The sequence below is a fragment of the Macrotis lagotis genome, chromosome 2 (assembly GCF_037893015.1).
Source record: "Macrotis lagotis isolate mMagLag1 chromosome 2, bilby.v1.9.chrom.fasta, whole genome shotgun sequence".
NCBI lineage: Eukaryota > Metazoa > Chordata > Mammalia > Peramelemorphia > Peramelidae > Macrotis > Macrotis lagotis.
In genome coordinates this window covers 31,606,947-31,630,901 of record NC_133659.1, presented here as the reverse complement: position 1 = coordinate 31,630,901, position 23,955 = coordinate 31,606,947, and the positions used below count along the sequence as shown (strand labels likewise).

Below are 23,955 nucleotides of genomic sequence, written 5' to 3'. Positions count from 1 at the left end.
AGATTGAAAAAGAAGAGACTTGTTCAGGGACTCTTGAACCTCAAACTCAGGGTCCTTTTCCCACACTGGGCTGCCTCAGAGTCATGGGGAAATACTTGAAGTTTTTGTGTCCATTCTCCATATTCCTCTCCCTTCACCTTCTCTCTGTCTTTAAGTAGAGGAAGGCACAAGGTCAGGTGAGAGGGCTCATGATTTTTAGAGATTCAGAGAAGAACAGGTAGTAAATAGCAGAGTCAAGATTCAAACCCAAATAGTCCCAGACCACTAAACTTAATGATCCCCTTGTTTTGTCTGTGGGCTTTCCAGTACACTTCATCCATCACCCTGAGACCCTTGGAGAGTCCCAAGGTGTACTCTGTTTAATGACTTTCTCTTCAAATGTTCCATAGGGGGATCCCTTAGGAGGTGGAAAGTTCCTGAGGCAGGCTCAGCTGGACTCCCTCTGTTCCAGATACATAGCTGGCTCCCACTGGGCCCTCAGACTCTGTAGTGAAGAGGCGGCAGGTCCGAGGACCCCCTTCGGGGCCAGGACTGGAGTGGCGGGAGGAAGCAGGGGATGGAATGGGACTCAGCTGCACAGCTGTTGTGTCTTGGACTGTGTGTTCACTGGTCTCCATCTCAAATGTAGCCCGACCTGCCCGACAAGGGCCTGGCGCATTGCCTGCCTTGGCATGGCGAGCACCAGGAGCAGGGGGCCGACGGCTACAGACACAGCAGGCCCCGAAGAAGCCTAGAGCCAGGACAAGTAGGACTGGCCCAATGATGATGGGTGGGTTGTGGCCTGGCAGGAAGGTGGCAAAGGCACCCACCAGGGTGATGTTGATACCTGCAAGCATGATGCAAAGGCCACAGGCACAGCAAAGGGCAGGGGAAGGGAGACCAGCTGGGCGAGCTTTCCTCAGGGTGTTGGGAGCCTGACTTCCCAAGCTCTTCTCCTCAGCCATTGTCCTGGTGCCACCAGCCAGTCATCAATGTTCTGTCTGCTCTTCCAAGGCCAGGGGGTGGGCTGCTCCTGAAGAGAGATAAGGCAAATTATATAATCACACAACTTAAACCTGGGAGGAATCTCAGAGATCCTCTGGATGAGAGTTTCCTAACCTTTTTTATGTCATGGATACTTTTGTCAGCTTCATGAAGCCTGTTCTCATCATAATATTTTAAAACACATAACATATAATATCTTAGGTTTGTAAGGAAACCAATTACAATGAATTATAGTTATCAAAATATATATTTTTTAAAAAACCCATTCATGGATTATAGGTTTAAAAACTCTTAATCTAGACCAAATACTTCACTATATAGTGAGGGACCCAGAGAGGAGGAAAGGACTTGTCCAACGTCACATAGCCAGTAAGTCTAATGAGGAAAATGACAGATGAGAACCCAGTTATAGGAGCAGGTGTGTTTGATGGAAGTGATGTCCAATGGAGGGTCCTAGTCCTTCATTTCAGAGACTTCAGTTCAGGTATTAGTTGTATTGACTCTGTTTGTCTGGTTACTGGGTGGTGACCCAGTATTTGGGTGGGCTGATGAGTTAGAACTAAGAATGCATACCACAGACCCTGGTGGATCCCCATCTACCCTCTACACCTCAGAGAGTTATCCTCATACCTTTGAGGTGGCAGGAAGGAGGAGAACATGAATGCATTGGCCCAGTAGTCAACCATCTTCACTATGCAGCAAGCAGATAAGACACCTTCACCAAAACTGTTTATGCTCTGAAGTGGATTGCTGGGCTACTCCACTTGTCACCACACACTTCCAGAGAATTGGGGCCACCAAATTACATAAACTTCTGGGACTATGGCCCTTATTTTTCATCTCTTCCCTTATATAAGTAAATCAAAAAACAACGACCACAATAATCAATTTTTAAAAACTTAGAAAAATGGTCTTAGGATAAGCAGATCTTATTACTTTAGCAAGTTATAATAAAGGTCAGTAACAGGCATTGTACCTTCAGGTTTGTTGAATGTATAGAAAATGATGAACTCAGTAGAAAGTCTAGCTTAACTAAAATATGAGAATAGAATCAAAAGTCTCCTCATGAGTGACAGCTACAGGAATGTGACTTCCAATAAATAAATCCACCAAAAGGAGTGCAAGTAATGACTGAAGGGGACCAGGTTTGTTGGTGGGAATAGGAGTTTATGACAGATACTCAGGACTAGATCTTCTGAATTACCAGAAATTTCAGAAGGACTAGCCTTAAGGAACTCAATTTTGTAACTAATCTAGATTATATGAGGAGATGGGAGGGACTGTGGCACACAATACTGAAGACTATAAAAATTGAGCAACTCCTGAATCCCCACAAAGACATGACCCGAGGACTAGAATTCTATTTCCTAAGCTTGTTATTTTTCATGGACAGGACAAATCCCCATCTTATAAATACAGAGTGCCAAATGTCCTGGAGAGCTCAGTCAATAAACGAGATCATTAAAAACAGACTAAACTGGCTTGCTCACTGTCGCCTGGATGTAACATTTATTCATAAAAATTCAGTTACACTAAAATTTATTAGATGCCATTAATCTAAAAAATCACTATCTTTAAAGCTACACAGAAAGGGGAAAGAATAAGAGACCCGGGCAAGAAATCAAAGGCAAATGGAAAAAGAATGAGATTTCCATCTTTCCTGTTGACTTTTCTGTCACTAAACTCTCCCCGAGCCTACATGTGATGCTAATACTTTTATTCAGCCATATTTGCACAAGTCATTAGAAGGTTGTTTAGAAACAAATAATAGCAAGATATCATCTTGTTTCAGGGCTGTTTCTACCTGAATTCCATTGAAAAAGATGGGAACAAGATAATAATGGGGTTAAGTGGCTTGCCCAAGGCCACACAGCTAGGTAATTATTAAATGTTTGAGACAGGATTTGAACCCAGGTCCTCCTGACTCCAGGGCCGGTGCTTTATCCACTGCACCACCTAGCCACCCCTATAATTATTATTATTGAATAATAATCAATTATTCACTTTCTTTCACCCCCCACTCCTTCATTCACTTTTACCAAAGTTTATCAATTTTAACTTTATAACCTTTTTATAACTTTATAACCTCTAAAATATGCCCCCCTTCTCTCATCTAACACTACTGTCTTCTCAGTGTATATCTTCATCACCTTCCACCTATATTATGATTGCCTGCCGTTGGTCAGCTTGACACAAATTTCCTTTCCCATCTAATTCACCATTTACTAGTCATCAAAATGATTTCCCTAAAGTGCAGATCTAACCACATCACTCCCTATTCCATAAAATCCAATTGTTCTCTGATAACCTCCAAAATAAAATCCTTTATCTGGCAAAAGTCTTCATAACCTAGCCCCCTAATTTCTTTCCAGGTTTTTTTTTCCAATACTTTACCAACACCATTCCCATCTCCCTTGTACAATTCTGTCCTGTGATTCTTTGAATAAGTATTTTCATCCCTGGCCCCAAGCATTTTCTCTGACTGCCCCCCATGCCTGGAATTCTGTACCTCCTCATCTCCACCTTTTGACTTGACTTCATTCAAGTCTCAACTTTTCCTTCTACTGGAAGACTTTCCCAATCTCTTTTAATTCTAGTGCCTTCTCTTTGTTGGTTATTTTTTCTTTATCCTGCACATAATCATTTGTATATAGTTGTTTGAAAATTGTTTCCCCCATTAAACTATGAGTTCCTCATGGTTAGGGTCAGTCATATATATAATTGGAGTTTAAGTGACTTGCCTAGGGTCATACAGGTAATGAGTATCTGGAGTCAAATTTGAACTCAGGTTCTCTCATACTCTATCCACTGTGTTACTTACCTACCCCACGGTCAGTCTTTTGCTTTTCTTTTTATTATTAGTACTTATCATAGTGTTTGGTACACAGTAGGGGCTTAATCAGTGTTGATTTACTGAATGATGATAGTTGATATTTAATTTTGAATTCCCTTAGAATCTGGTTCCATCATCCCTTTCCCTTTCATGCATCAAATGGGCCTTTTTCTGTTCCTTATACACAACCTTTAATTTTTCACATCTATAATGTTCTCTTCCTCATTTGGCCTCTTAGAATACTTACTTTTCTTCAAAATTCAGCTCAAGAGCCATCTCTCCTCTTTCAAAATTCCCAAAGACACTAGTGTCTCCTGCCACTAAATTATATTGCCTAGATGTTGAATAGTACCTTTTCCCCTCTGAGGTGGAATCCAGTGCTGGAGTGACTCTGACTGGACCAGCCAAAGTTCCACTTCCTAGGTGACTTTCACTTAACATCTAAAGACATGAGAGGCAGAGTGGTACAGTGGATAGAAAATTGGTCTTCTGAGAAACCCTAGGTTCAAATCCTGCCTCTAATATAGACTGTGGGGGTGGCTAAGTGGATCAGTGAATAGAGCACTAGCCCTGGAGTCAGGAGTACCTGAGTTCAAATTTGACCTCAGACACTTAATTACCTAACTGTTTGGCCTTGGGAAAGCCACTTAACCCCACTGCCTTGCCAAAAAAAGAAAAGAATTACTTAATATAGACTGTGTAAATCTTAGTTTCAACAGGAAATCAATGCCAGTCTTCCTTTGCTTTAGTTGATTAAGCTGATTATTTCCAATTTATCTTATCTATATCTTCGTTGCACATAGATTTAAGCAAGCCATCTTCTCTACAAGACTGAGTTCTTTGCTGGGCAGGGACTGTCTCTTATTTTTCTTTACATTCCCAGTTTTAAACCCAGTTTTCTGTCATTTTTCAGTTCAGGACTCCATTTGGGGTTTTCTTGGCAGAGTCCATTTCACATATGAGGAAACAGAGGCAAATGGGATTAAGTGACTTGCCCAGAGTCACACAGCTAGTAAGTCAACTGTCTGAGGTCAGATTTGAATTTAGGTCTTCCTGACTCCAGGGTGGATGTTTTTTATCTGCTCTGTTTTTTCCTTTATTTTTTCCCAAGTTTTTTTCCTTCTGAGACCTGTTCTCTCTTTCTCTGAAGACACCTATCTCCACACATTGTGGATCATAAGAACATTTTCCTGAGGTTTATTAATGCATTGGTGTACTCCAGGGAGACTTCAAAAGAAAAAGCAACAACAAACTCAAAAGGTCAAGAGAAACAAAAAAGAGAGGCATAGAAATGTAAAGGTGAAGATACAAAAGAATGTGTACCTTAGAAAGAATGGCTCAATCGCTTCTGAAGAGGCCAGAACAGACAATGAAGTTGCCTCTGAGTCACAGGCTACATTCATACTTTCTCACCTGCTTGGGGTGACAAACCCAAAGCTGACATTTTAAGGACTCTCTTCAAAACAGGAGAGGCTTCTGGCAATCTTAGGTTGTCATTGCCCTGAATGGAAGCACATCGTAGCACTCCATCTGGAAAGAGGACTGAAGAAGCACAGTACCACCCAGCCAAGGTAAGCTGTACTGTAGCTGCCTATCAGCTGCTCAGGGAATCTATCAGATCAACTAGGTGGTTAGAGCACTGCACTAGGAGTTAGGAAGATCTGAGTTCAAATCCAGCTGTGAACCTAAGCAAGTCTCAACTGCAGTTTGCCTCAGTATCCTTATGTGAAAAATGGAAATAATAAAAGAATCTAACTCTCAGGGTTGTTGTGAGACAAAATGAGATATTTGTAAAACTCTGCAAACTTTGCAGCACTATGTAAATGTAAGCTATTAGTTTTTATCATCATCATCATCGACTTCTTCCATAGAGATGCCATGCTCTTGAGAAGGGTCTTATAGTTAATGTTCTTCCTCATCCAGGCCCAGCAGCAACTCTACCTATTCGCCAAGTAGCCCATCTTATTTGAGGCAAAAGTAGTTGCCTAGTGATAAATGACCTTCTTGGTCCCACCCAGCAACCCCTGGGCCCAGCCTAGCTCAGTGGTGGATTGCCTCATCCAGTGGAGACACTGTGCAGCAGCTGAACATCCACTCTAGCTTAGCGGTAGTGGAGATGCTGTGCCCTAAAGAGAACAAGTTCAGCTGAGAACTGTGATGATTTTTCTTCCATTAATACTATGCCTCACAGCAAACTTAATGAGGATTCTTCAGAGAAAGATAGGATATTAAAAAATGGATATTTTAAAGCTAGGAAATTGTGATTCCATATCCAGGGCATTCATTACAGTTATACTTCATTAAATTTTTTAAAATAAATTTTTATTGATGTTTTCTGTTTCTTAAATCACCACATTATCTCATGCATCATTCTCCTCTGAGAACCATCCCATATGATAAATAGTATTTTTTTTTTTTAGTTTTTACAAGGCAATGGGGTTAAGTGGCTTGCCCAAGGCCTCACAGCTAGGTAATTATTAAGTGTCTGAGGCCAGATTTGAATTCAGGGACTCCTGACTCCAGGGCCAATGCTCTATCCACTGTGCCAATTAGCCACCCCAATAGTATTTTTTTTAAGATGGGAAAAAAAGTCAATAGAACTGATCAATATATTGAAAAATCCTGAAAACATGTGCAATGTGTAAATGGTTGTGGATCTCTCAACTCCACCAAGGAGTGGATTGGGTGTGTTTTTTTTCCATAATTCTTCATTCAAATCCTGCTTGAATAAAAAAATCCTCTATTATTTTGTTACATCTACTTTTGAGTTTTTCATATGATTTTCATCTGTATTGTTGTAGTTACTATGTATATTGTTTTCTTGGTTCTGTTTATGTCATTCTGCATCAGTTCATATAGATCTTTCTATGCTTTTCTTCTTTTTAAAATTTATTTAAGGCAATGGGGTTAAATAATTTGCCCAAGATCACACAGCTATACAATTATTAAGTGTCTGAGACCAGATTTGAATCAGGTCCTCCTAACTCCAGGGCCAGTGGTCTATCCATTTTGCCATCTAGCTGCTCCTCCATGCTTTTCTGTATCTATCACACACATTTCTCAGAACAGAGTAATTAGTCCATTACATTCACATACCACAGCTTGCTTAGCCATTCCCCAGTGGATGGGCATCTACTTTGTTTCTAATTCTTAGTTATCGCAAAAAGTGCTCTCTGTTTTGGACTAAATGGATAACTTTTCCTCATCAATGGCTTATCTAGCTCCTGCAGTTTCACTTCCAACTTCATCATTTTACCAAAAACTGCTCTCTCCAAAGGCCCGGTGATCTCTTAATCAACAAATCTAATGGACTTATCTCAATATCTTAAAGTTTGTAAAGCACCTTACATATTTTCTCAATTGATTATCACAGAAACACTGGAAGGGAAACACGCATGTCTTTTATCCCAGTTTTGAAAATCAAGAAGCCAAACCTCTAATACAGTGCCTTGTCAAGGGTCACATAGCTAATAAGATACCTTCTTCACTAATCCTTGCCCCAACCCTAGGACCCAGGAGCCTCTAGAAACCTGATCCAGATACATGGGGGTGTGCCATTATAGAAACAGAGACTGAAGCCTGCCTCACTGAAGAGATAATTGCATTGATCCCTAGCCTCTAGAAAAGACCACCCCACCCTTTCATATTTAAAGTAAACTATCCCATCATTCCCCTATTTACCATGACTTGATTCCAGATTAATCTAACTACCTATAATCAAGAACAGTTCTCCCTTAGTTCTCACTTCAGTCTTTCATGCCTCTGTCATTAATAAAGAATGCGTCATTCCCTCTCTACTGGGAAGTCCTCTTGAACTGACTGGAGAGTAAGAAGCAGTAGTCTCCAACATGACCCAGGGGTCACTCTACTCCAAACATTTTCTAATCCTCTGTCCTTTCTAATGCCCATATCTGTAAGTCTGACTGGGTTCTTTATCCCATTGTCCTTCCTATCCATGGATGTGTATGCTTGCACCTGAGGTTTCATGAGACCAAGGTCTCTGTGGGAGGAGGGATCCATTCTCCCCTTCACCTGGGGGATATTACGTTTCTCCTCTTTGTAGGTCTTCCATTCTACCCTTCCCCTCCATAGGTGCCTCCTTAGCCAGTCATGTTAGTCCTAGAAGGAGAGAAGTAGAGCTGGTGACTTAGATTGGATGCTCCTTGGCAACACAGACTTTTTAAATATCATCATGGTTTAGCAGTGCTGATTGTGGTTATTGGTTTGCTGTGTAACTTTGGTCAAGTATCTGCATCTCTGTTCTTCACTTGTAAAATGAGAGGTCAGAAGTAATGGTTTTAAAGGCCTCTTTCAGTTCTGAGTCTCTCATAGAGAGTGGGCACTTACTCAGCTAGTCCCAGTCAATGATCCTTTCAGCCACCTGAACCTATCTATAGCAAGAGAATGTCTCGATTCCCTTGCCAGGTGCTCCAGTGTGACTAGAGTGATTCTCTAATGGGATCCTGGAGGGGGACTTAGATACTTGGATTTTAGGGATATACCCTTGTAGAATTTTAAGGGTTTTGGGGCGGCTAGGTGGCATAGTGGATAAAGCACTGGCCCTGGAGTCAAGAGTACCTGGGTTCAAATTTGGCCTCAGACACTTCATAATTATCTAGCTGTGTGGCCTTGGGCAAGCCACTTAACCCCATTTGCCTTGCAAAAAACCTAAAAAAAATAGAATTTTAAGGGTTTCACTTTGGAAATTAAATAACAGGAATAGAAAAATCCAGGAAATATGGAAGTCAAGGAGAAGCTGGGGGAGGCCCTGGCAGTTGGAAATTGATTTGCATTCTCTTCTCCACAGAGCTTTGACACTTGGAAGGGTCCGTCACTTGCCCAGAACTCAAGACCAGCCCCTACATAGCCCCAGTTGGAAGCAGTAAAGAGTAGAGACCTGGCAAATAGGAAGTCTGGAGTGTATGGGTACTTTTGGACAGTCAACAACAGTGAAGAACACTTGTATGATGATAGTATATCCCAGTTCTTTCCCATCCCTCCCTGAGCCAACAACAAGAAGAAACCAGGGACTAGAATGGATACCAAGTACCAAGATTCCTGTGGTTCACACACAGGCTGGTACTTAGAGGCAGAACTGGATTTGATTTGAGTTTCTTAGATTTCAAAGGAAACCCTTTGCCCTGAATCCTGCTGGCTTATTCCAGTGTTCAGCCTTATTTTCTTGCCTCTATCTCTGTGCCAGCCTTTTGAATCCCCCCACTTTTCATATTTTACCTTGTATCAAAGACCTGGGTGTCTTCATCATACCCCTGACAAAGTGGGTACTGTGAAGGAAAGGCTTGAGCCTGATAATGCCCTCTTTTCTCTTTTTCTTGGACCAATAGATTATGAACACTATGAGAGCAGGGCTTGGGACTGATTCCTTTCTGCCTCTCCTCATCCTCTACCCAAAACAGACCCTTACATGCAATTTCAAAACCACAGATTTGGAAAGAATCTCAGATATAAAAGGGCTAATCTATGGATACAGCCCTGGAAAGAGTATAGAACTTCATTCAAATTCTAACTGCTACTTACTGTGCGAGCTTGGACAAGTCACTAAACCTTTTGAAGTTTCAGTTTCTCCATTTATAAAATGGAGTAGCACAGGATGACCTCTAAGGACCTTTCTAGCTCTAATTATATTATGCCACAATAGCTTGAGGGTATCTAGGTTAGCTTCCCTTACACTGTTGTCACAGGGTTGGGCTAGGCTGGACTTTGCTGTCCTACATTGACTCCACTATGTCCATGGCTTTCTCTAAAGTTGTGGTGAACCTAGACCTCTTTTGGACCAACTCAGGGAATGAAACTGAATTTGTCTCCACCTCTGCTATCATCTCTTCTCAGCTTCCTTGGGTCGGGGAAACAAGAGGAGAGAGAGACCTGGACTAGGAGCTGGAAAACCTGGGCTGCATCTTCTCTTCACTATTAGAGTTCTGGGTATTTTTCCTTTCTCTGAACCCCAGTTTTCTCTTCTTTAATCAGAGGGTTTTTCCAGCTCACCCATTCAGTGACTCCATCTCACTTCAATTCTATCAAGATGGGTGTATTATGAGTCATTCTAATTGAATGGGTGATGCTAGCACTGAGCTCATATCATTCACTCTTCAGGGAGCCTTGGAGCTGCTTGTTCCAGACTACATCCTTGGTCCTGGGGTCTGAGAAGCTGCCTGTATCTCCCCTGGATCCAAAGATGTGTCCCTAGGGATGATGGTCTGGCTCTGGGGGAGAAGACAGGGACCATTGTGGGCCTTTCACTGAGGCTTACGGAATTCTGGCAGTAGAATTCAAATTTGGAAGCTGAAATTCTGATCCCTAGCTATGATTTTAACTCAAATAATAGCATTTTAGAAATTGAGAGCTGAAAGAAATTTTCAACCTGTACCTGAGCAAAAATCCTCCTCTGTAATTTCTGCTCTCCCTCTGTGTCACACAGATCCATAGGCAGTCTAAAAGAAGACACAGTCTCAGTCTTAGTCTCTTCCAGCTTGTCTGTATGTCTGTCAGTCATACACATACACATACATGCACAAGCTCAAAGGATCTCTACTCTCTTTGGTCTAGTAATGAGTTTAGTTTGCATTTATTTTTCTGTATCAAGATTCTTCCCCTATTTGAACCTCAGTTTCTCTTCCTGTACAATGAACAGATTGAGCAATTTAGCTGTACAATCTCTAAAGTATTCCTTTTTTTTTAAAAGGGTTTTTGCAAGGCAATGGGGTTAAGTGGCTTGCCCAAGGCTACACAGCTAGGTAATTACTAAGTGTCTAAGGTCAGATTTGAACACAGGTACTCCTGACTCCAGGGCAGAGTGCACTGCACCACCTAGCCGCCCCTAAAGTATTCCTAATGTAACATTTTCTTATGTTGACATTTTATTTTCTGAAAGGGGAAGAAAAAAAGAGATTGGTGGGAGAAACAGAAGGAAAAACTTGGGGAAAAACATGGAGAGTTCTGAAAACCTAAGGGAAAGCAAAATGATTGACTGAAGGTTGTATGTAGTGCATTGTTTCCCTGCTCAGCTTCTTTGAATATGACTATTTTTAGGACTTTGGGGTTTATTGCAGAGAAATTGTAAATTAAAGAACTGTTTGGCACTATTGTATAATAGCTATTTGTGTTATATCTGACAGAAATAGGAATTGGGGGACTCAACCTATATTAGAGATGAGTCACTATTTAAAAGGAAGTCCTGATTGAGGCATTAGAAGCCAATGATCAAAAGTTTGAGAAGCCAGTTTGAGAAATCACAGAGAAGATATCAAGAAAAGCTGCTCATAGAGGATAAAAAACAAAAACCAATGGCACTGAGCACAGATTTTGGTGGACATCACAGATAACATGTAGAGTTGATCGAGTAATACTACTACTGGGTCTGTATCCTGAAGAGATCATGAAAAGGGGTAAAAATCTTACATGTACAAAAATATTCATAGCAGCTCTTTTTGTAGTGGCAAGGAATTGGGAATTAAGGGAATGCCCATCAATCGGTATGAACAAATTGTGGTATAAGTATTTGATTTAACATTATTGTTTTTTGAAATCATGAGGGATGGGATTTCAGAGAAGCCTGGAAAGATTTGCATGAACTGATTCTGAGTGAAATGAGCAGAACCATAAGAACATTATACACATTAACAACATGGGGTGATGATCCATCATGGTGGACTTGTTCATTCCATCAATGCAATAATCAGGGATAATTTTAGGGGACCTGCAATAGAAAATACTATCCATATCCAGAGGAGGAACTGTGAACTTTAAATGAAGATTAAAGTTTATTATCTTTAATTTTTAAAAGTTGTCTTATGTATTATGTAATTTTGTTATCCCTAATGTTTTCTTTCTTCCTTTTGGATCTGATTCTTCTCTCATAACATGTTCAATTTGGATCTATGTTTATAATGAATACAAATGTAAAGCCTACATCAGATTGCTTTCTGTTGAGGGGAGGGGAGAGGAACGGGAGGAAAGGAGAAAAATTATAAAATTCAAAAACTTGCAAAAAAAATTAATTGGTAGAAACTACAGTTGCATGTAATTGGAAAAATAAATAACATATATAATTAAAAACAAAAAAAAGAATTGATGGTACTTATTTATATAAGTTTGATTCAGTTCTCTATACGTTTGAGAGATTAAGACTTTTTCAGAGAAACCTGCTTTAATTGGTTTTCCACAGTTACTACTGCTATTTCCCTCCATTCTATTCTCCCCCTGTTTATTCTATTCTCATTTGCCTTTCATCTTGTCCCTCAAAAGTGTTTTGTAGAGAGAAAGAGTGAAAGGAGAGAGAATTAGAATAAATAGGGTAGGGGGCGGGAAATAGAATGGAGGAAAATACAGTGAACAGTAATAACTATGCAAAAACTTTTGAACAAGTTTCTCTGACAAAGGTCTTATTTCTCAAACATTTAGAGAACTGAGTCAAATTTATAAAATAAGAGCCATTCCCCAGTTAATAAATGAAGAAAAGATCCAGTTATCTTTAGTTATAGGGGGGAAAAAGCTCTAACTCACTATTGGTTGGAGAAATGTAAATTAAAGCAATTTTAAGGTACTATCTCATAGCTATTCAATTGGTAAATAGGACAAAAAAGGAAAATGACAAATGTTGGAAAGGATATGGAAAAAATGAGACATTAATACATTGTTGGTGGAGTTGTAAACTGATTCAATCGTTCTGTAGAGCAATTTGGAACTATGCCCAAAGAACTATAAAGCCATGCATACCCTTTGACCCTAGTAATATCACTACTAATTTTATATCCCAAAAGAGATAAAAACAAAAAAGAAAAGGACCTATGGGACAAAAATATTTATAGTTCTTTTTTGGTGGGAAGAAATTGGAAATTGAAGGTATGACCATCAATTAGGAAAAGGCTGAATAAATTGTGTAATGTGATTATGATGCAATACTGTTCTGTTATAAGAATTGATGAGCAAGGATGCTCTCAGGAAAACCTGGAAAGACTTTCATGAGCTGATGCAAAGTGAAATGTATTGTGTACAAAGTAACAATATTAGAAGATGATCAGCTATGAATGATTTAGCTAATCTCAGCAACACAATGATCCAAGTCAACTCTGAAGGACCTTGATGAAGAATTCTATTCATCCCCAGAGAAGAAACTGATGGTGTCTGAATGCAGATTGAAGCATACTTTTTTGAGGGCTTTTTGTCTATATTTTCTTTCACGAAATGATTGTTATAGAAATGTTTTGCATGACTACACATAAATAACCTATATCAAATTGCTTGCCTTCTTAATGAAGGAAGGTGGAAAAAGAAGAAAGGAGAGAATTTGGAGCCATACCAGATCTATAAATTATATTATAAAGCAACAATCATCAAAATTGTTTGGTACTGGCTAAGAAATAGTGGTCCTAGCTGAGTGACCTTGTGCACGTCACTTAACCCAAAAAAGAAAGAGAGTTGTGGATCAGTGGAATAGATAAGGGATAAAAGAAACAGTAGTAAATGACTATAGTAATCTACTGTTTGATAAACCCAAAGACTCCAACCTCTGTGATAAGAACTCACTTTTTAACAAAAAAATGCTGGGAAAACTGAAAAATAGTACAGTAGAAATTTAGCACAGGATATCAAGATAATGTCAAAATGGGAACAGGATTTAGACATAAAAGGTGATACCAAAATTCACTTAGGGGAACAAGGAATAATTAAGTTGTCAGATCTATGGAAATGGGTGGAGTTCATGACCAAACAAGAGATAGGGAATATTATAAAATACAAAAATGGATCATTTTGATTACATTAAATTAAAAAGTTTTTTTCACAAATAAAACCAATGCAACCAAGATTAAAAGGAATGCAGTATATTGGAAATAATTTGTAAAACTGGTATTTCTAAAATATATAGAGAATTGAGTCAAATTTGTAGGCATACCAGTCATTCTTCAATTGACAAATGGTCAAAGGATATGAACAGACAATTCTCAGATGAGGAAATTAAAGCTTTCTATAGTCATTTGAAAAAATGCTCCAAATCATTATCCATTAGAGAAATGCAAATTGTTGTCTTTGTCCTTCTTTCTCGAAAAAGACCATGACCTCAGGGAGATGATGCCATGTGAAGCGCAAGAACTAGAGAGGTGCCGTGCTAAGTCATCTGTCTGACTTGCTTCTCTGGAGTCATCTGTATCCAGCGACCACATGTGAATCAGGATTACTGGAGATGATCCTGAATGTGAGGCAAGCAGATTTAAGTGAGTTGCCCAAGGTCACACAGCTATTAAGTGGCAAGTATCTGAGGCTGGATTTGAACTTTCAACCTCCTGACTCCAAGGCCAGTGTTCTCTCCGCTGTGCCACCTAGCCGCCCATAAAAATGCCAATTAAAACAACTCTGAGGTACCACTTCACACCTATTAGATTGGCTAATGTAACAAAAAAAGGAAAATGATCATTATTGGAGGGAATATGGGAAAACTGGGACATTAATGCATTGTTAATGGAGTTGTGAATTGATCCACTTTTCTGGAGAGAATTTGGAACTATACCCAAAGGGCGATAAAATTGTGCATACCCTTTGATCCAGCAATACCACTACTAGGTTTGTATCCCAAAGAGATCATAAGATCATAGAACTCCACATAAAGAAAAATATTTATAGTAGCGCAGTTTCTCCCTCTCTCCCTTCCCACCCCCTCCCCTCGATAAAGAATAATCTAAGTTATACATGTATTATGATGTTAAATATATTTCCATAGTAATCATGCTGTGAAAGAAGAATCAGGACAAGAAGAAAAAAAACATGAGAGGGTAAGAGAAAAATGTGGAAATCAAAACCTTACAAAAAATTATTGTTGAAAACTATCTTTACACGTAGTTGGAAAAATAAATGATTTTAAAATTAAAGGCAAAACAAAGGAGTTGATGGTGTCATTGAATTGATTCATTCATTTTTTAAAAGAGCTGATGGTATTATGAATGATTTGTGGAAAATGGCAGACATTTGGGAAGGATTGTCATGAGTGTAGACTTATACCAACACCAGGATTACCTTATTTATAGGTACCCTTTGGGAAAGCACCTAAAATTGCCAAGATTAATGCAGGGTAAGGATGATCAAGCCAATCCCAGGCTGGAAAGAGAGATCTTGGAGAGAGTTGAGGGGTGAGTGCAACATCCTGCACTAATAATTTGAATTATTCAAAAGAATGAGCTGCCTAAAGAAACAAGTGAATTCCCTCTCAATGTAGTTCTTTAAACAGAGATTGGATGACCATTTGTGGAGGATGATGTAGAAATGATTTTTGTTTAAATGTCTTTGAAGTCAAATCAGAGTCTGAGATTCTGGAATCTCTAGATTGTGTAGCAGTGGAAAAGATAAGTTAGAGAGTAAAGAAAATAGAAGTAGAGTGACCAATTGAATAGCTTTTACCTACATCTTGATTAGAGACTTTCCAGGAATGATGGAAGACCAAAGGAGGGTTATGACATCTCTGTTTGTCTGGACTTAACCACCATGCCGCAACTGCCACCTCCCTCTACTCTTGCAGGTCCCTTCTTCTATTAATGAGCTTTTCTTAGAACTTCCATTTTGGGGAAAGGCCCCAGACCAGTCATCTTTCACTTTCTGGGCTGAGCTACTGTGCCTCAACTCTGCTCCTGTAGATCCCTTCTCCTATTGATAAGACCTTCCCTAAACCTCCATTTTGGAGAAGGACATCAGACTAGATTCTCTGGACTCAGTCACCCTTGTGGTACCTCCTCTTACCTCTTCCTGGTTCTTCCCCATTCAACTCCTCTTTTCTGTTGCTTAAGCTCCTTGAAATTTGTATCTCTAGAGATGAGTATAAAATCTGGCACATAATAAGAGCTTGTTGGCTTATTGATCCAGTATGTTCCAGGGTGATATGAAGAACCCAGAAGTGCCCTGACAAGACGTGGTCAATATTGTAGAGCTGTGATTTAGGACAGTGACGTCTGCCAGTACTCTCAATACAGACACATCAGGGGAAGTGGAAGCCAGTAAGTATCAGGAGCCCAGTAAATTGAGATCAGATCCAGATAGGGCCCTACCACACCATTCAAAAGTTGAGGAGGGGGTCAAGTTTGCCTATGGCACAATGTCTGGGTCCAAGAGGCTAAAGATATGTATTAACAGAAGAAGACAATGCATACTGTGGGAAGATATGGTGAAGCAAGAGATTCCCAGGAGATAAAGTCAGAAGAAGAGGTTCTTCTACAACAACTAAAGGCAGAACCTCAGAGGAAAATATATTTTGGTTATAAGGATTGCAGTAGTAATTGAGAGGAATGAAGAAAGAGATAAAAAAGAGAATTATAAGTGAAATAAGAATTCCAGATAAATCAGTCTGGAGAAATGAGTTAGAAGAAAAATAGTTAAGAATGAAAGGTTTTCTGCCCTACTCAACTGGTAAGCCCCCCCCAAACCCTACCTCCCTAACCCCAAGATCAAAATAACTTCAGGACTTCATGAGAAAAGAAACATTGAAGGAAATTAAGCAATTAGAAAAACTTAAAAAGAAGCATTAAAACAAAACCAAAAGTTAGAAAAAGAGAATAAAGTTTACTATCAAAGACAACTGAAAATTATTGGAAAATAGATTAAGAAAGGTTAATGTAGAAGCCACTAGATCTGAACATCACAACTTAAAATAATTTGAATTTTTCTTTACATTAAACTTAAATTAATTACTTTTTATTAATTATTAAATCTATTAATTTCTAAATTAATTAGAATATAATTAATCTACATATTTCCTAACACTTTCTTAAGTTGAGAACACCAACAAAACAATAAAGAACAATAAATTAAACCCTGATTTTCATGTTTTCCAATTTCTTGGGTAACAATGCTCACATTGAACATTTGACTCAGAGATGGTTCAAGTTGATTTCAACACACTCCTATATCCAGGTAGATGTGTCCATTGAGAGAGAGGGGAAGGGAGGAGAAAGAGGAGAAGGAAAGGTAGAGGGAGAAGGAGAGGGAGAGGGAGAAAAGAGGAGATATGAGAAAGGAGGAGAAGGAGGAGGAGGAGGAGGAGAGAGACAAACAGACAGACAGACAGACAGACAGAGACAGAGAGGGGGAAGAGGGGAGATGTTGATAATAATAATAATGTTTGTCCTTCATTCTTGAAGAAGACCAGGGTAGTGATGCCATGACAAGCACATGAATTGGATTTGAGTGAAGAGGGCTGTGCTAATTCACCAGCCTCACTGTCTCCTCCAGAGTCATCGGGAACCAGTGACCAGATATGAATCAGGATGACTAGAGATGGCCCTGGGTGCAAGGCAATAAGGGTTAAGTGACTTGTCCAGAGTCACACAGCTAGTTAGTGTCAGCTGTCTGAGGTCAAATTCAAATTCTGGTCCTCTGGACTGCAAGGCTACTGCTCTATCCACTGTGTCACTTAGCTGCTCATCTAGAAAGAGCTATTCGGGTTGCATATAACCAATAGAGATTTGAAGCCATTTTCCTAGTGGTCTGTCCTGCTGTTATTATATACAAAGTGTTCAGATATGAGTTAGATAATAGCACAAGTAAATGGTCTTTGGTGATTGAATGACCAGACCCAAAGAGTAGAAAGTAATGGTCTGATGTCAGCTTGGAAGGAGGTCTCAAGCAAAGAGCTCAATCACTCAACCAACAAGCTTACTAAAAGTGCTGACCCCACTTAGTGTGTCCTGCCCAGATCCATGAACATAAACATGAGATGTGCATGCCTTCAGGGAGCTGACATCCTGAACATATGTTCATAGATCAGTCAGTCTAAGATTCATGCAAAAGAAAAACCTGGTGATGGAGAAGGCAATCACAATCAGGTGAATCAGCAAGGATTCTTGGAGGAGATGACACCTGAGCTGAGCCTTTTAGAAAAAAGAGGGCTTCCTTAGAGGAGGGAGGGGAGTTGAGGAAGAGCATTCTAAGTAGGGAGGATAGAGAGTATAAATGGCAGAGGCAGGAGATGGAATTTCATGTATGGAGAACTGAAAGAAGGGCAGGTGGGCTGGAGCAGGGAGTGCATTAAGGAGAGTGACTGGCACTAATTCTTGAAAGAGAGGCTCTAGTCAGACTGCAAAGAGCTCTAAAAGCCAAAGAGGGTTATTTTATAACCTACAGGTAATGGGAGCTTCTCTCTCTTTTTTTAAAAGATTTTATTTATTTTGAATTTTACAATTCCCCCCCCTTTAATCTTTCTTCCTCCCCCCCACTCTCCCCACAGAAGGCAGTCTGTCAGTCTTTCCATTGTTTCCATGCTATACATTGATCTAAATTGTATGTGTTGAGAGAGAAATCATATAATGGGAGCTTCTTAAGCATGGGAGTGACATGATTAGAAATATCAATTTTAGAGGCAGCTAGGTGGCACAGTAGATGGAGTCAGGAGGACCTGAGTTCAAATGTGACCTCAAACTCTTATTAATTACCTAGCTGTGTGACCTTGGGCATGCCACTTAACCCCACTGCCTTGCAAAAACCTAAAAAAGAAGTCTGGTGCTTCTGGCTCTAAACCTTATGATCTTATGAGGTAAAAGCCATAAGACTTGACATTGATTTAAAAGTGAGGAGTGAAGAAAAGCAAAGCATTAGGGAGGGCTCTGATGTTGAATCTGGAGGACTGGAAGGATAATAGGGTATCCACAAAACCAGGGAAGTGCAAAAAGGGCTGGATTGGAGATGGAAGGAGGAAGATGATGAGATTTGGACATGCTGAATTTCAAATGCTTTGGGATACCTAGTTTGATATGTCCAGTAGGCAGTTGGGCATGTGGGAATGGAGCTCAGGAGAGAGGCTGAAGCAAGTATAAAGATCTGGAAGCTGTTTGCATAGAGTTGTGTGTTGAATTCATGAGAATTTATAAAGTCACCGAGGAAGAGAACATATAGAGAAAAGAGGGGCCAGAACAGTCTTGGGTGAATATTACAAGTCTTACAATAATCTCCGTGGGGAGTGGGAAAGAGTCCATTAGGGAAGAAATAGAACTGTTACAGAGAAGTGAGAGCCTGGCTAAGGTTAGGTAACATGAATTTGTAGATCCAGTCAAGGTTAGTACACTAGCTCCTGCAGGACTGGGTGACTCATAAAGCAACGTCACTTTGGGATAGAACTCTGATCTGGGAGTCTTATACATACACATCCACCCATCCACCCATCTATCCATCCACCCATCCACCCATCCACCCATCCACCCATCCATCCATCCATCCATCCATCCATCCATCCATCCATCCATTAACCAATGTTTGTTGATTGCTAGACAGGATTGAGCACTCATTTGGATGTAAATCAAGTTAACAATGACTTATTAATCATCTAATATGTTCAAGGCCCTCAGTTCCTCCATCTTTCCTGAAGCGGGAGGGTAGAGAGGACTAGACTAGTTGGTCTTTTAATGTCGTTCCAATTCCAGCTTCCACTGCCATATGAGATCGAGGGGACATGGTGAGAGGTGGGATGGGGGAAATGGGGTACCAAGACTCCTTGCTTCTCCAGGTATCCGACCTGTGTCCAAAGGCTGCACCGCCCCTCCCCCCTTACCGGGAGACTATGCTACTTAAAAGGGAAGTGGGGTGGGGGTGGGGTGCTTTTGCAAAGTGAAACATCCTTGGATCGGGGCTGGTGCGTTTCCATTTGGGAGATTGCTTAAACTGAGGTCTACCTTCATATGGGACAGTTCTTCCCTCTCTCTCTCCCAGTGCTACAGAACCAGTGTCCTCCAGGGAGCAGGCTGCCGGAGCCTCAACCCTGGAGGAGGAACGCCATGCATTCAACAGGTGACCCGGCTCAGAACCTAGAACCCATTAAGAAATCAGAGCCCAGGGAGCAATGAGAGCCCAGAGTCCGGACTCCAGAGCGAGATCTTAGCTCAGAGCCCAGCGAGAGGTCAGAGCTGAGGCCAATCCAGGGCATCTCCTAGCTACCAGTCGGTATGTGTCTCGATTCCTTCTTCCTCCAGTCTGTTTCTCCCTCATCACGAGGGCCCCCCCCCCCGCCCCATCGCCGCCTTGGGCTTGCCATTTTGGCTCCATCTCGCCCTTCGCCCCCCTTTCTTCTCCCCACTGCTTTTGCCCCTGCCCCATCCCCACCCCCACCCCTCCCCATCCGCTTCCTTCACTTGCCTGGAGCCAGAAGTCCGGACCCGGAGGTGCTGAAGCTGGGGCCTGAGTTGGGGCGGGGGTGACCCGGGAGGGAGGAAGACTGGCGACACGGCGTCCAGAGAAGCATCTCCGGGACGGGGCTCTGCACCCCTCCCTCTCTAGGGCACTAACTTTGCAGTGAGCGGGGGTGTGGGTTGGGGGAGAGAGGAAGACGAATTTAAGAAAGAGATCTATAGATGTGCGAGCTGAGGAGGGAATATCTGGGGGTCTCAAGTCCACCATGGACAGAAGTCTGGCTTCACTCCAGATCCGCAAGCCGCTTGGAGATCCTAAGCCTCTCTGGGCTCCCAGAGTGGAGGCAACGGGCGGGGCTAGACTCTGAGTCTTCCCCAATCCGGTGGTTTTGGTTGCCCCACCTCCAACAGGAGGTACTGGCGGGGGCGGGGGGACCACGCCCGGGGGACTGCCTGGGGGGGGGGGCGGTCCAGGCCACTGGCTCCGGGTCCCAATGTTCAATCTCAGATTCAAGGCTTCAAGGCGACCTGCAGCCGCTGGCGCGGGGAGGGGCTGAACAGACGGGCGGGGGGACGCGCGAGCAAGGAGCAAGAGAGGGAGGGAGAAAGAGAGCCACGCGCAATCCCACTATTCCCAGGCGGGAAGAATATGGCGGGCTCACCCACTGGGTGCCGGGTCTCTGACCCAACAACCCTCCTCTCCTTTCTCTTTCCAATTCCCCCATCTTCGCCCCCCCACAACTGAACCAACTGATGCTCTAGGAAAGGATCTTCTTTCTCCTTCTCCCCTCCCCCCATCCTTCCACTTGTCTCCTTCGCCTTCCTCCTATCTCCTAACTCTCAGACAACCTTGCAGGTAAGTACCCGCCTAGGCCTTTCAGGCCTCGAACTGGCGGGTACATTGTGACTCCTGTTGTGAACGGCTCAGAACAGCCTCTCGCCAGTGTTGGGGTCACACTGAGAACTTCCCGTGTAGAGCAAGGAGCTTCCAGATCTTGGAATGGGTCAGTGAAGGCCTGAAAACAAGCTCCGGTGGAGCTGTCCTCCCCCAGGTGCTGAAATAGATTTCCAGCGCTAAGGGCCCTGGACTTCACAGATAACAATACCAGCTGACATTTCTATGGTATTTAAGGGATATGAAACACTTCCTTCAAGGTTTACTCTCCCCATTTCACAAGTAATGAAGCTGTCACTGAGGCTCAGAAGCAAAGTAACTTGTCCAGTGTTCCACACTTAATTAGCAGCAGGTCTGATTGATTCATGGTCAGTGATCACAGTTTGAGATAAGCAAGGGATTGATAAAGGCATCCAGGGAGCAGGAGAAACCAGAGCTTGTGGACATCTTCCCCTTCTTAAGTCATGGGTGATACACTACATGATAATTATCATCTCTCAGGGCTCTTCAGCTGGTGTGTGTGTGTGTGTGTTTGTGTTTGACTGTGTCTGTTCTGTACCCATGTGTGTGTGTCTCATATGATAGCCCCTGGACAGAGTATGGGGAGGCTACTCAACTCTCTATTTCGGAGGATGTTCCCTTGCACATTCATCAGTTCACTGGACCCTGCATATCACCCCCACCCACTCATCCACCAATTTCACACAACCAGGGAAGATGGGGAAGAGAAGCCATTATTGAAGACAGTATCTTTGTCTCCCCCTCTTCAACAGGATCTGAGGCAACTACACACTCCTGGCTAAGTCCAGAGGACCCTCAAATATGAAGGGAAGCAGAGTACAGATAGATCATATAAAAAAAAGATAGAGGGGATGGATGGATTCATGGATTGAATGAATTCTCTCTCCCTCCTTCAATTATTGTTGTTCAGTCATTTTTCAGTTGCATCTGACTCTTCATGACCCTATTTGAAGTTTTCTTGGCAAAGACAATGGAGTGGTTTGTCATGTCCTCCAACTCATTTTATAGGTGAAGGAACTGAGACAAACCTATTTAAGTCACTCAGTCAGAGTCACACAGCTAGTAAATGTCTTGAGGTCAGATGTAAACTCAGGCACTCTAGTGAACCACTTCATGTACACTCCTTTCTTCAATACGTTCGCCATTTGTCCTCAGCTTAAGGAAGGGGCTGAAAGGACTGAGAACATTATGTACTTCCCCTAATGCTGAGCACAGAGCCCTACTCATTCTATTCCCTAAATAAATGTTTATTTGATGGAAGAGAGGTTGGTGGTGTAGAAATCCTATGATTTTATAGTTCTTAGACTCTCAGAGCCTGGAGGTTCCCTCAGATTAAGCATTTATTAGACTCTTTCTATGAGCCAGGAACTCTCTAATTAGATCAGAATGCAGAAAACAAAGTCAGAGCTAGAAAGAATTTCAGAACTAGGAATCTGAGAACATACCTAGAACACAGAATGTCAGAACTGGTTCCAACAAGCTGTTGGACTGTGTCAGGGAGCTATGTTAGACAAAGGGGGTGAAAAGAGGGGAGGACAGTGAATTTACTTCAAAACTCAGGTGATGTGCTGTCTCCCACATGAAGACTTTCTTGATCTCTCCAGCTATAGGTGGAACCCTTCCTCATAACATATTTTATATATTATTTAAATTTTATGCTTATATGTGTGTATATGTTGTTTCCCTGATAGAATATAAACTCCTTGAAAGACTGTTTCATTTTAGACTTTTGAACTCAGAACTTAACACAGTGCCTGCTTCTAATCACTTGATTGATCCAAACTCTTGGTACTTCCAAGCAATCCTCTATTTCCAGTTACAGAGAAATTGCCAATGTGTATTAGGTAGAAGGAATTTCAGTATAGAAAGTTCCCCAACCTCTGAATATAATAATCTAGAATCTCTCCAATGTAAGTATTCCCTCCAAGGATGTAGATTGCAGCCTCTCCATACCTGCTCATTTTGTGAGAGTCTTGTCTCATTCTTCCCATATGTCCATCATAGCAGGGTCATTCAACATAATAGTGACAGTTCTCAAGTGCTCTTGACATTGTGAGTAAAACAGTGAGGCATGTGATCTCTCCACTGGTCATTTCCCAGTTCATCTTCCTTTTGTTTTTTTAAAAATTTCATTTATTTATGGCAATGGGGTTCAGTGATTCTCCCAAAGTCACACAGCAAGATAATTATTAAATGTCTGAGGCTGGATTTGAACTCAGGTCCTCCTGACTCCAGGGCAGGTACTCTATGCACTGTACCACCTAGCTGCCCCTTATCTTCCTTTCCAATCAATTTCTTTAATACCATCCTTCCCTACAGCTGACCTTCATATTTGCTTGGTATTAATATGTGATTGCCTACATTCCTTTCTTACTCACTGGAATGTTACATCCTCAATTTCAGTTTAGTTCTATGGTCTTACTTGGTTTGCCAAATAGCATAACCTGAAGAATTCAGTATGAAAAAGATAGATCTTTGTTTCAGGGAGAAATTTGGGGTCATTAAGAGAATTTTGGAATTCTCAAAGGCAACCAAGTCTAGACATCTTTTGTTCGATTCTGGATCCAGCTCACTGTACATCTGTGATGTTTGACCAAGATATAAACACTGATGGATGAGCTCTTATAGATACCATCTATTCAATTGCAACCTAGTGAGTAGGCATTCTTTATCGCTTGGATTTCCCTCTGTAGATAGGATAAATTCTTTGGAGGTATAACAATCTCTTTTAGGAGTCTCTTCAGTGTTCTGGGCTTGTTGCAATCAGTATAATGTCATTCACCAACATCTGGAGAACTTAATCATTTATAAAGAATCTGTCTTTGATTAAATATCTATCTCTCTCCCATAACAGTCACAAGCATCTTAGACAAATCTCTCCATATATATATATATATATATATATATATATCTCATGTCTCACTTGATATCAATGGTGATGTACAAGATTGTTACATCTTGTAAAGCATCTTGTGTGTGTCCAGGAGACACCTCTTTGAAGTCTTTAAAGTATTATTTTGGTTGACTGAATCAAATGCCTTTGTCTGTTCAACCAACAGTCAGTGAGATTCTGGCCTATTGATACCTCTCAGTCAATTATATGAAAA

General features: G+C 41.3%; 1 protein-coding gene across 1 annotated transcript; it reads right to left on the bottom strand.

Annotated features, from left to right (window-relative positions):
• Positions 1-398: 398 nt before the first annotated feature.
• Positions 399-944, bottom strand: TMEM275 (transmembrane protein 275). Its single transcript, XM_074220854.1, has one exon. The coding sequence runs from the start codon at positions 942-944 to the stop codon at positions 399-401; it is 546 nt and encodes a 181-aa protein (XP_074076955.1).
• Between the last annotated feature and the right edge of the window lie 23,011 nt (positions 945-23,955).

Bases quoted from the DNA above. Each gene is read 5' to 3' on its own strand.
- TMEM275 (XM_074220854.1), bottom strand. From the start codon at position 944: ATGGCTGAGGAGAAGAGCTTGGGAAGTCAGGCTCCCAACACCCTGAGG.